Source organism: Metopolophium dirhodum, chromosome 2, assembly GCF_019925205.1.
Source record: "Metopolophium dirhodum isolate CAU chromosome 2, ASM1992520v1, whole genome shotgun sequence".
In the NCBI taxonomy this organism is placed as follows: Eukaryota; Metazoa; Arthropoda; class Insecta; order Hemiptera; family Aphididae; genus Metopolophium; species Metopolophium dirhodum.
The window spans coordinates 14,570,498-14,585,138 of record NC_083561.1 but is presented as its reverse complement, the minus strand read 5'-3'; the positions used below and the strand labels follow the sequence as shown (position 1 = coordinate 14,585,138).

The window sequence follows — 14,641 nt, the reverse complement described above, 5'->3', positions numbered from 1 at the left end:
GCCAATAACCATTGCCCCTTTATACGGAGACACTGCAATTACTTTATAGTTTGAAGCGTTCACAATAGGTTATATGTTGTCAAATAAATGTGAATAAAAAAATTACAATTAATATATTAATATAAACTAAGAGAAGCTTATTTAAAAGTGAAAGTATATCATATATTATAAGTGTGGAATCTGGCTGAACCAAAGAAGAAGAATTCTATAAACATTGCTGCCTGGACAATTAATAATTTACCTAGAAATATAACAACACGAGCCGCGAACCAATGAAAATCAACTTCTGTCAAAAAGTTTCGGTCTATGATTTTTTTTTTTTGGTTTAGGAGGCAATAACCTTTTGGACATACACGTGTGAAAGTATGTTCGTCCTAAGCCTACCGAATGTGCACGTGAGGAACGCCTATAAGACGATATAATAGCTGGTAGCTGTAGGTGTGTAGGAACTCGCTAGGAACATAAAAACGAATTTCAAAATATTCGAAAATACTATTAGTGCTAGAAATTATGTAGTTAAGTACTAGGTAATCAAAAGTAAAGACGGTATTTTCTTAATAGTATATTCACTTTTTATATAGGATATAATTAAAAGATCTCATAAATTAAGTTATTTTAGGTAATTAAGGTAAAAAATAACTTATTTATCTATAATAAACACAAAATATTAACATAAGTAAAAATACAGATTGATAAAGGTGGTATATGTGGGAAAAAATTAAAGCTTATCACAATCAACAATAATTATATTTTATATATTTATGTAATTCAATCTACAATCTATAACAGTCTATATTAGTAAAAGTATACTACGATGACTTCCAAATACGATTATTTCATTAATGGATTTCATTACTTTTGTATCTACTTATTGTTTTTATTTTTTGGGAACCCCTACACATCGAATTCCTGAACCGGAGCAATCGTCTTCAACGGCTAAGGTTATTACCCATGACCAAAAAAATTAAACACGTACTTTTTTCCCTACCTTCGGTCTCTATCCGTGTCCCTTTTATCGGCCGACATCATCAGTCTTCATTGTTAGAGTACACCGTCAGAAAGCCGAAGCGCTTTCTTTCTTTCATTCTCACACGGGTCAACCAACCCCGGGGATTCTTCGGGTAATTATTATCCGTGTGTATCCACCATTCGACCGACCGTTATAATATTATGGTCGACTTGCCACTGGGAATAGTAATGACTCTGCGGTTGTAGATGAGGTTTAATGACACTGGCTTTAACACCGCCCCCTTTTTTACCATCAAAAATGGAAAGAGCGATAAAAAGAAAAAACTATTCTAAATCGAAACTTGTCACGAAATAATAGAATAATTAAAACATTTTAAATAAGTGTTTCATGATCCATGCAAGGTTTGATTAATTTAGTTAAAATTTTAGTAACTACTAAAACACGTACCTTATACGTAGGTATATAATATACGTAGGATAATATTATACGGTCTTATTTTATACAACAGCAAATAGGTACCTACCTATATTGGTTTCCAATTTCTAAAAAAAAAAATAGATAAGTCCCTCTGCTGAATAGGAGATTTCGATAGTACCTCGTCACTGTAATGGATGTGATAAATTTAAATTTATAATAGTTTCAAGTCTCTACAAATAATATTTTTTAAATAACTATATAAAATCGTTTTAATCTAATTTCGTCAAAATTTGAACTTAGGCAATATTACCAAATGAAAATTTTTCATAATATATTGTATAGGACATAGGTAATTTAGATTATTTATTAGGTTCATGTGAGAAAAAATTCTGATAAACTTTGTATTAAATTGCCAATACTTGCTTATTAGTATGAATCTGTTATACATGTATAACTATAAAATAATTAACAAATTGTCGTAATTTTTACGAACGTTGCCAATATTTCAACTTGAAACGCTTTTTTAAAAAAATGTTGTCTATTTATTTTCGATATTTTATATAAGTTGGAATTTATGAGAAATCTTGTATTAAAATTTTCAAACTTTTTGACACACCATAACATTTTTATCAACAACTATGGAAAAAGAACTAGAAAATTATGATTTGATCAATACTTATTGTGAAATGTTTCAAGTTTATACGATATTTTTAGAATAATAATAAAATAACATAATTTATTTGAATACACAATGTTGTCAAAATGTGATCTTCAATCGGTCTTAAAAAAAATATGGCTTAGATATGCTAAACCTTTTTTATAATTTCCAGTAGAAAAACACTTTGGGAAGCAAATTTGTATTACAATTTTAGGTTTATCAACAAAATTTTTTGTATCAGCATGTATCGAAAAAAATATTAAGAAAATCATACATTGCAAACGACTATAAGTGGTACAAATAGATAGAAAATATTTGAAAACAATGCCATGTTTAGAAAATGATAATCTTAATATGTTGTAAAAATTAGTATTTAAGATAAAAAATAACATACAAGTTCAAAACTGCAAAAAAAAAACGAAATCGATTCTGTTGAAAACTGAAGTTGCATTAGGTAAATAATGCCGTTTTCCATATATATTTTTATATTCCTCTCGCATATTTCGAAAAATATTTAATTTATACTCTAAAATCTCAACTACATCCGATTTGTTACAAGAAAACCAAAGTTTTAATTGATTGAAGCATTTTTACTACTCTAAAAGCTGATAAAACACAAAAATTAAAATTTTAAAAAGTTATTGTAAACTCATATTAATCATCGCTTCGCTACTCAGAATCTAAAATATGTATACATTTATCTGATATAATATCACTTATGTTATTTAACAACGTATGGACAGGTTGTCAGAATACAGTAACTGGATGTGGATTGTCACGCATTGGTTACCACGGGCCTCGGCACAGTGTTATATTTTTAATACAAAATGATAACTATAAATTCATGGAGCTATTCTGAGCAAAATCTTAATTTAGTATATTTATAATAGTATTTAATCTTACCCGAGGGCCCTTGATTATAAGTCATAAGTATTATGACTAAAAATGTGTTTGAAATTTTAACATGGTCATTGTTATCAACTGCAGATATCATTCTATCAGTAATATATTAAATAGTAGTAGGTACCTATGGGAGATTGATATAGTTCTAAGTTTTATATCAATAAATCACGTTTATATTTATTACGTAAGTAACAGAATTTAAAATTCAAATTTAGCCTCAAATTAAATATATAATTAACAATGAAAACATTGCTAAAAACGAATATAAATCATAACATTTTCAATAGGTAGGTACCTATATTACTATACTACATATATTAAAATACATAAAACGTTGGTAATTTAACATTTAAAAAATACCTATATCAAAGAATAAGAATTCTGAATAAAACAATGAAAATATGTCTTAAAGATAAAAAGATTTAGCTATGGTTATTTACTTTAATAGAATATAAACAAAGTAGTACCTAAGTACTAACTTACATGCCGACTAACAAACTAAAAATACTAATCCATTATTTTAATAATATTTTATATCAAGTATTATTGAAGACTACAAAAATAATTCACTTTACAACTAATAATTCAATATGTTATTGAACAGTTTTTAATAGTTTTTTTTACCATTACACTATATTAATTAAATAATAATATTTGATAACTATAATTAATAATTATGTATTAGGTATCCTTAAAGGAATAAATCATTTTATGTTTGTTTTTAAATGAAATTTGCGTATACAAATATATTTACAAATCTGTACTATTTATAAATAACTATTTCAAACGTAATTTTTATAACAAATACATCAGATTTATTTACAAGACAAAAAAAGCCAAAATCAAACATGTTTTAAATTAATACCTATGCAGAGGTAAAGTTTTAATAATGAAAAAAATAAAGCAACCTAATAAACTATGTTGTTGATTTGAAGTTAAAATTATATTTACTAATAAGACTTTGAATGTAAACAAAAGTGTAAAAACATTTAACCTATTCCGTTATTGATTATAGTTATTTAAATTAAATTCAACATACAAATAACTATTTCATATCATTTATTGTATAATATTATACAATGAATAAAATAATAAAATTCGTTGGCATTAAACTAAATATTTTAACTGAACAATACTTTAATAATAAAGAATTTTTATGTTTGACGAAATATATAAATATATTTACTATCTAAAAATGAATTGAATAAAATAAAATATATACTTTATAAACGCAAGCCTATATATTGAGAATATAAACCTAAATTATGGCTATATTTGAAATATACCATTTGTGTACACCTACACCATAGTAACGTTTGACATACACATCTAAATTTATTACCAACGGTTGTCATTTAGTAAGACCATTTAGTTCAAAACTTGTCAACATAAAATCCCCAAAAAGATAACCAGAAATTTACAAGGGTACTGTTGACAAAACATTTTGTAAAACCAACTTGGCTAAAGGGATGCCGCCTAACGACGTTATTACGGTTGTCTGAATAACTGGGCGTAAAGATTTACTGTTTTATTGAGGCGGCGTCCTTGGTCAGTTCGCTTTCTATCCAATCGTTACTTGTCCGAGTACGTCGTTCCAAAAATTTTCGATTTTATTCTCCCTTTAACATGTAAATAATTTATAGCTGAATTACACGCCGAATTTCAAAACACAATGCTCAGCCTTTTTTTACGACCCCGTTTGACCCAAAGACCTATTTATAAAACGAATATTTGAATTGTTATTGTTGCGTCAAGTGGTTTAGAGGTATTCCGTAGCACGTGCTAAAGGATACTTAAATTGAAGATTTCAACAAGCAATAAAAGCGGTCAGATGAATAATACAATTACCATAGAAGTATGTATACATATACCTATAGACATTATTAAAATAACAAAACCATTTTATCCCTTAACCATTATATTATATTTTGAACAATAATTTATAAAGGTGTTATTTTATTATTCAGTAAGAAAGAGTTGACGATGATATTTTACTTTTATCGCCCACAATTTTTGCAATTAGTTTAGCGGTTTGTAAAATAATGACACCAGAATTTATATATTTTAGGGCTGTCCAAAAATAGGTCTGAATTAGGTGAATCGGAGCGACCATGACACTATTACAAATTTGCGGGGGAAGGGGAGAGCAGAGGGCCCTTGCCGTCCTTGCCTGAGCACATCGTGGCGAATCGCTCAAAAGTGGGTCACTAGTCACAATGTTAGCGGCCCTGCTATAGCCTTGAGCTAATAACTGCACGCATTCATCCGCTGTCTGTGATTAGAATAATAATACACAGACGGACAACAATCAATTAAAACAACGAAACTGATTTCATAATAAATAGCATTTACGATAATTTCAAACACGTATGGTCAAAGGGAAAATACAAACTGCCCCAGCACACATGATTTCTCGGTATAACAAATATAAGTTTTAATTAAAAATTGTATTAATTATTTCAACACTGTTACCTTCAATGAAATTGGGATCATCGTCACTCAAATGACTCAAGTCCATGCACTTTGAATCTGAAAAAAAGTGAAAATAGAAATTATAAGCTCGTATTGTTTAAAGTCAATGTCATAGTCAGAATTATGTTTTTGTTTTTAGGATAGTGCACCTGTAATGGTTTTTATTATAACAATTGTTTTTTCAGTTAAATAAAATTGTTACGTCCCATTGTGTACAAAGCATTGATTTAAATGATTAAAATTATGCAATACTTAACGAATAAAATGGTAGCAATAAAATAACTAATAAAACACATTGTATTACATATTATGTTAACTAAATACATAAATTAAACATGCAAATTACCTTCAATGAATGTTTGATCATCTTCGTTCAAATTACTGAGGTCCATGCACTTTTGATCTGAAAAATGTAAATACTATGATATAATACATAGATACCCATAATTCAAAATTATAAGCTAATATCTTTATATTTTTCAAAATATATAGTAACAGTAGAACACAAATAATTTATAAAATAATACGCAATCATACAATTAACACAAAACTATTTTAACATATGAGGAAATAATATGTACAAATAAATACTTTTAATATAATATAGGTACCTAAAACTCATGAAAATTAGAGATCAATAAAAAATTTGAAGTATATTTCACATTATAATTCATACAAATTATTATTACCTATATGTACCATAAGTCTATGATAATATTATATTTGCAAATATATTTACTGTTCAAATATATTTTTAAATGATGCTCGTTTAACGGAATAACTTATTTTTGTCAAATTTAATATATTAAAAAATATAAAATATAAAATATATTTTTTTATACATGTAATCTAAAAATTATAGCAGAGTTTCAATGAACTATACAATTTTGATTTTTATAAAAAAAAAATAAGAATCGTCATAATTCCAAAATAAATAATATAGAAATAGGTCATACTGAATATAGTCACGTAATCAAACAAAGATAATTATATAGAAAACATCTAAATTTAAGCTTAGAATATAATTAATTGTCATACTTTATTTTTCGCCAAAAAGGTGGAAATAGTGAAATTATTAATTAAAAACTACATTATTATTATTAACTAAACGTTTGAATTATGAGAAAATTAATTTAAATGTTAGTTTTTATTTTTAACATAATTATCTACTACAGCTCCTGAATATACATTAATTATAAATTATAAATACTAATATATTAATATTTTTTACTACTACCTACCATGATTATAAAATCTTTTAAGCTTTTGGCTTTAACATAACATTTGATAATTCCTCAAGAATATATAATTATAGCGTTCAAACTATACAGTACAATTCAAATACAAATGTATAATATTTAAAAATTATTTTAATAAGTATTTCTTTTAAAATGTGCTTTATTTTAATACAAAATATAATTTGTATAATATTCACCACTACAACATAAGATCAATAATACGTATTTTTATAAGGTCACGAGTCGAACATAAAAAAAAGATTTTTTACTTTTAGGTATATAGGTACAATAATAATTTCAACAATTTATCGGAAAAATATTACATATTATATTATATTGTACGTAGATGTCCCAAAATAGTAGTACCTATTGACTAACGAGTATATCATAAATTATTTATATAAGGTGATTATTTTATAGGTAAATACTCATTTTCTTGAAAAGTGTTTTTAAGTGCTAAGGAACTAGTGAACCAACATTTAGCGGAGTACCATTGCTGTGCCACTCCACTCCACTCGTCAATTATAAATTATTTTATTACATTAAACATAATAATAAAAAAAAAATTGGAAATACATAATTTCTTTAAAAAATAGAACGACTTAAGAAATAAAATTTTCAAAGTAAATGAGAATCTTATGTTAAAAAAAAAAACAACATTTATGTATTATAGCATAATATAGATATTAGACCTACAGTTATGGTATGTATATACATTACATCTATATATTTATAGGTACATAATATTCAATAGTTATATCAAAATAGTTTCTGGACGAAAAAAAAACAATCGTGTTATTTAAAACATATTTTAATAACTGTACCATCTATAAAACCCGCCTATAAAATTCCGATATCACAACACTCTTTTGAACGTACTCCAAGTGCGCAATAATAAATTGCCATTTTTTTTTGTTCTAATTACATTATTAAACAAATTTATAAATAGATAGTGCCCAGCTGTGATAAGAAAAGGGCCAATGGTCAACGATTTGGGTCAAAAATCATTATCCAAATAGTTTAAAGTCTAGGTGTTTATTTGATTTCATAAATTAATCTTTTTTCCTGCGTCCATACACCATTCATTAAATAATATCGGCTTCGGATGACTTTTATTTAAGTTTAACTTATGTAAATAATATTATATTAATTTTTAATGTAAAATAACCATGTTGTTATTAATGGGTTAGGTTTTAATAATATATTTTCCTATAGTTCATAGTCATATGTAAACATTTTTCATAGGTTTTTTAAGGGCATATTTCTTATTTTTACCAAATAAATTTAAGGTAGGTACAGGAAAAAAACATTAAATAGTCACGATATGATTATAGAAAATAATTAACTTGGCTAATTGTAAAACTATTAAGAACATGATTTTATTCAATAAAAAAAAAAAATTATAAATACATAAACTACATTGCAGCATTAAATATTTAAATCTAACAGTAACTTAAAATTTTACTCAATTTATTTAATTTTTTATTAGGTATCGTTACACAAACTATAAGTTATACAATTTAGTATAATAAGTAATAACTAATGAGCATAAATTATGTTTTATGTAAGTAGCTTGGTGGCTTGAGTGAACCTATTGACGACACACCTGCAGAGGTTTGCATATAAGGATTAGTTTAGAAGTGAGCATAGGTCTTGACCCTAGACATAATATATAGATCTTAAAATGTCGGTGGTCGCGTCAAAAAATTCCACCCAAATCCTACAAGAAAATCCTATTTATTTTGGACAAAAACTAAAAACTGCTTTTCATAACATTTTATCAATTAACTATAGGTTTTATTTAAAATTTAACATAAAATTAAAAATTAAATTTCTAATTTATTCTTAATTTGATAATTATAGTAAGTACTATATATTTTTAAAATTAATATATAGGTAATAAATTAGGTAATTATTAACATTGGTTCAAGGCGAATGTTGAAATATTAAAAACAAATTGTTGATTAATACCTATAGGTATATTATTTGATACTTTTAACCTTGAAAGAGAATCTTTCGGAAGTCTGGAGAAAGATATGATCTTTTTGCAAAAATCAGTGCTTACTTTTGCAGTATATAATAACAGATTTGTCCTTTAATACACATGTACCAAGGGCAAACTTGTACACATGAGGTGAAGGTATAACAATTATTACTATTATTTTCATCCTAAAAACAATGTCGCATGAATGCAAATTAACTGGAAATATTATATAAAACAAATATTGGCTATCATTCACAAAATAACTTTAAGTTAATTTGATCAATTTGCAATTTAAGTGGGTCATAAAAAATAGGTGGGAAAGGTAGCACATTCAGGAATGACTTCACGATTACCTCCAAGGTCAGCAGCAATGAGATAACGCCGGAATAATACACCACATCGATGATAATATAGAAAATAAATAGACATTTATATTTTTTTTTTAAAAACGCTCACATAAGTATTATGTCGGTCCTACAAGTGGGCCAATGTCAGAGACCCCATGTATGTCAGTAGGTCAAACGCGAATCTTAACAAGATCACTACACAATATTACGCGATACAAATATATACATAATAATATATAAGTATATTGTGTATATAATATATATACTTCACTTTCATTTTCGTCGCATTATTATTCACGCGCGCACACGGAGGAAAAAACTGCGGGCTATTGAGTCACACCATACCAAATACTATTGTGTTGATCAAATTATGTATATACGAACTTAAACATTCTTAGTGTAGTTTCCACTGTTGTAACAATATAATATTATGTTAGACGATTTGCACGTAAAATATATTGTGAATACTATAATTGATCTAACTTCAAAACATTTGTTTTAAATATCAACTTAAAAAAAAACTTTCACCCTACCCCATATAATCAAGGGCGTGTGAAAGTTATAATGACCTAGGGAATTTCAGACATAGTAAAATCTAAAATAGAATACGTATATTTTCGTATAATATGCACTTAAATACAAACTAATTAACAAAATAAACTACTTAACCAATTATGATTTTTCGTACATGTACTTTTGAATTATAACTAAAGCTGAATTCAAGCCCTTAAAAACCTTAAAATACGCATTTACTTATGCACTAAAAAATTACTAAATGTACCCTTAAAATATGCACAATCACTTAAAATATGACTTAAAAACCAAAACATTTTAACTACGTTAAATATCAGAAAAATATTTTTATTGGCAATATTATTAATTTATGTCGTAAAAATATACATAAATGTTCGTTGTATAAAAATTGTATTAATTTATTAAATTTATGTAAACACTTTATATTTCAGATTTTGAGTCTTTTTAAGCTGGTCTAAAATTCCATTTAGTAATTTTTTATTTATTTTTCTAAAGTTAATTTAATCAATACTAATAATTATTTATTACCCAAGTTAATAGACAATAGTTGTATTAATGTACAACATCATGTGATTATAATTGATAAAATCATATCGGTGGATTATAATTTAAATTATAAATAGTCCTGCAGACGAGGAAAACACAACCCACAATAATTTCTTTCGATATTCTTTTAGGTAACTATACCTACCTACATTCAATTTTTTTTTACCAATTTAAAAATATATATAAAATGAGAATATAGGTAACAAAATTGCAATAACACGTGAAAAAGAGTAAAATATGCAAAATATGCAAAATAAAAATGTCTGTAGACTCCTAGTATTATGAAACAGGTTTCTATATCACTAAGCTAAATTTTGAAAATAAATATTAGAAAACATGCAAACTCCTATAAGTCCCTAGCCCTAGCTATAACTTAAACAGTTATACATTTTTTAAATAATGGAATACTTAAAAAAAATTGTGTATTTTTAATACCACCCTGCTATTATAAATAAAATAAAATCAATTAGCAACAAGGGCAGTTGATAAATTAGCATGATTACAATGGAATATTCTTTTTTTTTAAATTATTAAAAAGTTATAATTTATTTAATCATTAAACTTATAAAAATAATAGGATTAATAAATAAACGTAAGCTACTAAAAAGTTATATATATAGAAAACAAAAAATGTAAACCATTACCAAAATCTGAGCAAAACAATTTTAAAATATGACTTGTACAGAAACACTTTTCTGGTAGTAAAAATACTATCCTCAAAGATGAAAAATTGTATTTAGATGGTATATACTTTTAAGAGCTCGTTTTTAATTTTCTCAGTAGTTTCATTAAATATTATAATACACAAAATCAAGGAAACCAAAAAATCTTTTGGTACACCCCTTTTTCAAATATTTAATGTTTAGCAATGTCAAATACAATAAAAACACGTTTTAACTAACTTTTAATTCCTATAAATGTATATTTTGTGTTTCCAGTAATTACTGATATTACTCAATACCTACTATTTATTAATTAACCATAATCTTAAAAACATGTTCACATGCTAAACAAATATTTTTTATTCATTACCTAATAATTCTAGAATAAAATTTGGTATAAGTATGGATAACCAATAATTAAAAATATAAATACATATTTAATCTCGTATTTAATTGATATAGGTATTTAACACTAATAAGAAATTATACAGAAAATATAAATAATACTAATCAAATTTGTTTAAACTGAATAAATAAAATTGTACAAAATATATTCTTATGAATCAATAATTCCCAAGCCTAATTCTAAATATCTGTCAGAAACAAAAATACTATACCTAATACATTTATGTAAAACAAATATTATATAATATATATTATCTGTATATAACTGTATAATTTATTTATTAACATACCTGAATCTATGTGTAGATAATGTAATGTAACGATAGAAGAGTTGCGACAAGGCCTTTGTTGCTAGTGACCCGGTTAGAGGGATGAAAATACGAGGCCGAAACTAGGCCGCCGCCCCGAGTCCGTGGTAAGCCAGGGAGGAAAAACCAGGGACGCGAAATGGGTCCCGTAGGATACACATGCGATTGCGTGAAATTGTGGGCGGGAACACGTGACCTCGCTCACAGAAAATAGGTCGACCTGTGCGAATTCAATTTTCAATTTCGTCCCGTGCCGATCATATTTTATGTTGTACTGCGTCATCGGTACGGGACAAATATTTAGATACTAACCTAATTCAACGATTGCAGTAAATTTAACTTTAGGATCATTAATCGTTGAATTATATGAAATATGGTCAATTTTTGTTTTTAATTAGTATTATTAAGACGAAAACTATAAAGATCTTGTAAGATACGTTATTTTTTGATTGGACGAAAAAATAATCATCAACTTAATATATTATGGAGATTAGACGTGTAAATCGCGTTGATACATAATATGCTTCACATAATATAAGTATATTCATTTTAATTAAGTAGCAAAATTTAAAAATCCAAGAAAATGTAAATTATTTCAAACTATAAAATAAACAAAACGGTATTTATGAGAATTATAAGCGACTTATTTTAAATATATGTATACATATTTCCTTATCCCATGCTACAAGCCTCCAAACATCAACAAAGTCATAATGAAAAAAGTTTAAGATAGGTACCTATATATTAGTTATTAGATACATTATACACATAAACTATCAACTATGTAGTCAGAAACACTCATGTATCACGTAATACGGATCTTTAAGTGAAAAAATATAATCACATTTAAAAGTAAATTGAATGAAAAAACCATCGCGCAAATCTACTCGTTTTTCATCATAATTTATAATATTTATAACTTTTATGTTTTAAAATTGTTGTAAATAAATAGTCTACTCATTTGGCACTCGTTATTTTACAAGCCATATATTGAGTTGCAATATAGAACAAACATATACTTTATTTTGCAAAAACCTTTTTTTCTTTTACAACATTTCTATATTATCATTTACATTATTCCAATAATAAGGAAATCACAGTCTTCAAAACAACAACAATCAAATTCATACTTTAATAATAATAATACAAAATATTATGTACATACATAAACTGCATTTTAAACTATTATATAAAATGTAGTAGGTACTTGAATTCATAAAAGCTATAAGCATGACATAAGGTTTAACAGCCAAGAGCGTCAACTATATTTTGTTACCGTAACTACAATACTACATGGTAAGTTAATAGTATAGTTTATACTTTATATATTTGATAATTTACTTATTACTGTCAATATTTTAGGAAGTTGACTTCAAAGTCTATCAGTTTAACCGTAACAGCAGTAACATATTTAAAAATTTACTTTTTGTTAAGCCAACTCTATGGGCAAGGACTCTATGTCAATAATAATAAGAATATAATTTTTAGCATAGCCGTTCATTAGTTTATATATTTTAATTTTAGAACAGGGTACCTATATATTTTACATAATAATATTAAAAAAAATGTTCACTTAAAATTAATTTAAGATTGAGTCATTGAACAATAACTGAAAAATCAGAATGAAATATAGAAACTAGTATGTACCTAGGTTAGGTTAGTATTGAGCAGTGATTGACATTGATAAATATGTTTTATTAATTATTATTCATTTATTACAACTTTTGAATCTAATGATAAATCATTATATTTTATAAACGAAGATGAGTTTACTATATTATTATATTTTGAATAACATAATATAACATAATTATAGATAGATATCAGTTTTATTAGAACTTCTGCTAAATATCTTGATTTATCGTGGTTAATCTTTATGCTTGGGGAAATGACTGAAAAAATTTCCTTCTTAAAGTACCATCTAGATTCTATTATATAACCGTAAAACATATACCACCTATATAAAATATTTTATAAATATTCAATATTATAAGTGGTATCATACATTGATAGTGTATCTAAATAAATAATTACTATCAACTGCAGAGTTTATTCCAACTATATTTATAGTTATATCTCCCAGTAACGCAATTACGCCATTTGAGTTATATTAATTTGATAAAATATTATTTAAGATGATCAAAAATTCCTAGATTTTATTTATTGACGATCAGTATGTACAATACGTGTAATTATTCGAAATATTTGCATTTTCTTTTACACAATTTACTTCTATGCAATCATATTTAATTTAATAATACTTAAGTTTCTTTAAAAAAAATAGTTATTCCATCATTCTAATTTCTTTTAATTTTCGTAAAATAAATATTATAATCTCGAAACAAGGTATGTTAAGGAAATGTACCTTTGTCATGAGTCATGACAAGGTTTGGTTAAAACCCTTTTTAAGGTATTTACCCTTTTTAAATAACATATTTTCTTCTCAAATGTCGAATCTATCTCTGTACCAAATTGCATCACAATCGGATGAATGGTTTAGGAATGAATAAAAAACAGACAGACAGACAAATATTCATTTTTATATTTAGGTATAGATTTTTATCCTCTATAAATAAGACATTAGAATTATAATTTTTTTATAAATTATTTGTTGTATTTACCACTTATCTTAATAACTTTTTTCTTTTCCATACAATTTTATTTTATAAAATAAAACCTGAGGCAGTGAGGCAACGCATCTCATCGTCTCATCGACACCAAAAATGTGTCGATGTCGAGGGCAACAATTAAATCAAGTAGGTACCTAAACAAAATAATCTTGTTGTTATTCTTATTATTTTCAAAACACCCTAGATATCGGTAGAGTGATGGTGTAATCACTAATCAGTTCAAATGAAAATCATTTACAATCGTTTTTTCTTTCATTAGAAACGTTTTTTTACCGGTGGTAGGCCTGAAAGCCTAGAGTCTTCATACTACACAGTACTGGTAAGCTGGTAGTAACTACGATATTTTTCATCAGCCATTCTTAGAAAACCCTTGTTCCGGTTAGGTTAGGTAACCTAACCCGTTGTTCGTAGCCATATTCTCCGCGTCCATCGACGCCATACAATTCTCAAAGATTCTCGATCAACATTTTTTGAGTCGCCGTCAACGAAATTTTGGAAAAACGTGTCTAGTACATTTGTAAGCCTCGTCGTCACCCTTTTACTGTGGTCCTGCCCGGCGTTCTAAGT

At 26.3% G+C, this 14,641-nt stretch overlaps 1 protein-coding gene across 1 annotated transcript in view; it reads right to left on the bottom strand.

Annotated features, from left to right (window-relative positions):
• The window catches only part of LOC132939209 (nuclear hormone receptor FTZ-F1-like), a 64,327-nt gene that overhangs the window by 43,481 nt on the left and 6,205 nt on the right, over nt 1-14,641 (bottom strand). The window contains exons 2-3 of the mRNA XM_061006271.1: nt 5,767-5,823; nt 5,421-5,477 (exon numbers count right to left, since the gene is read on the bottom strand). Coding sequence (XP_060862254.1) covers nt 5,421-5,477; nt 5,767-5,823 — 114 coding nt within the window. The remainder of the gene's footprint in view (nt 1-5,420; nt 5,478-5,766; nt 5,824-14,641) is intronic.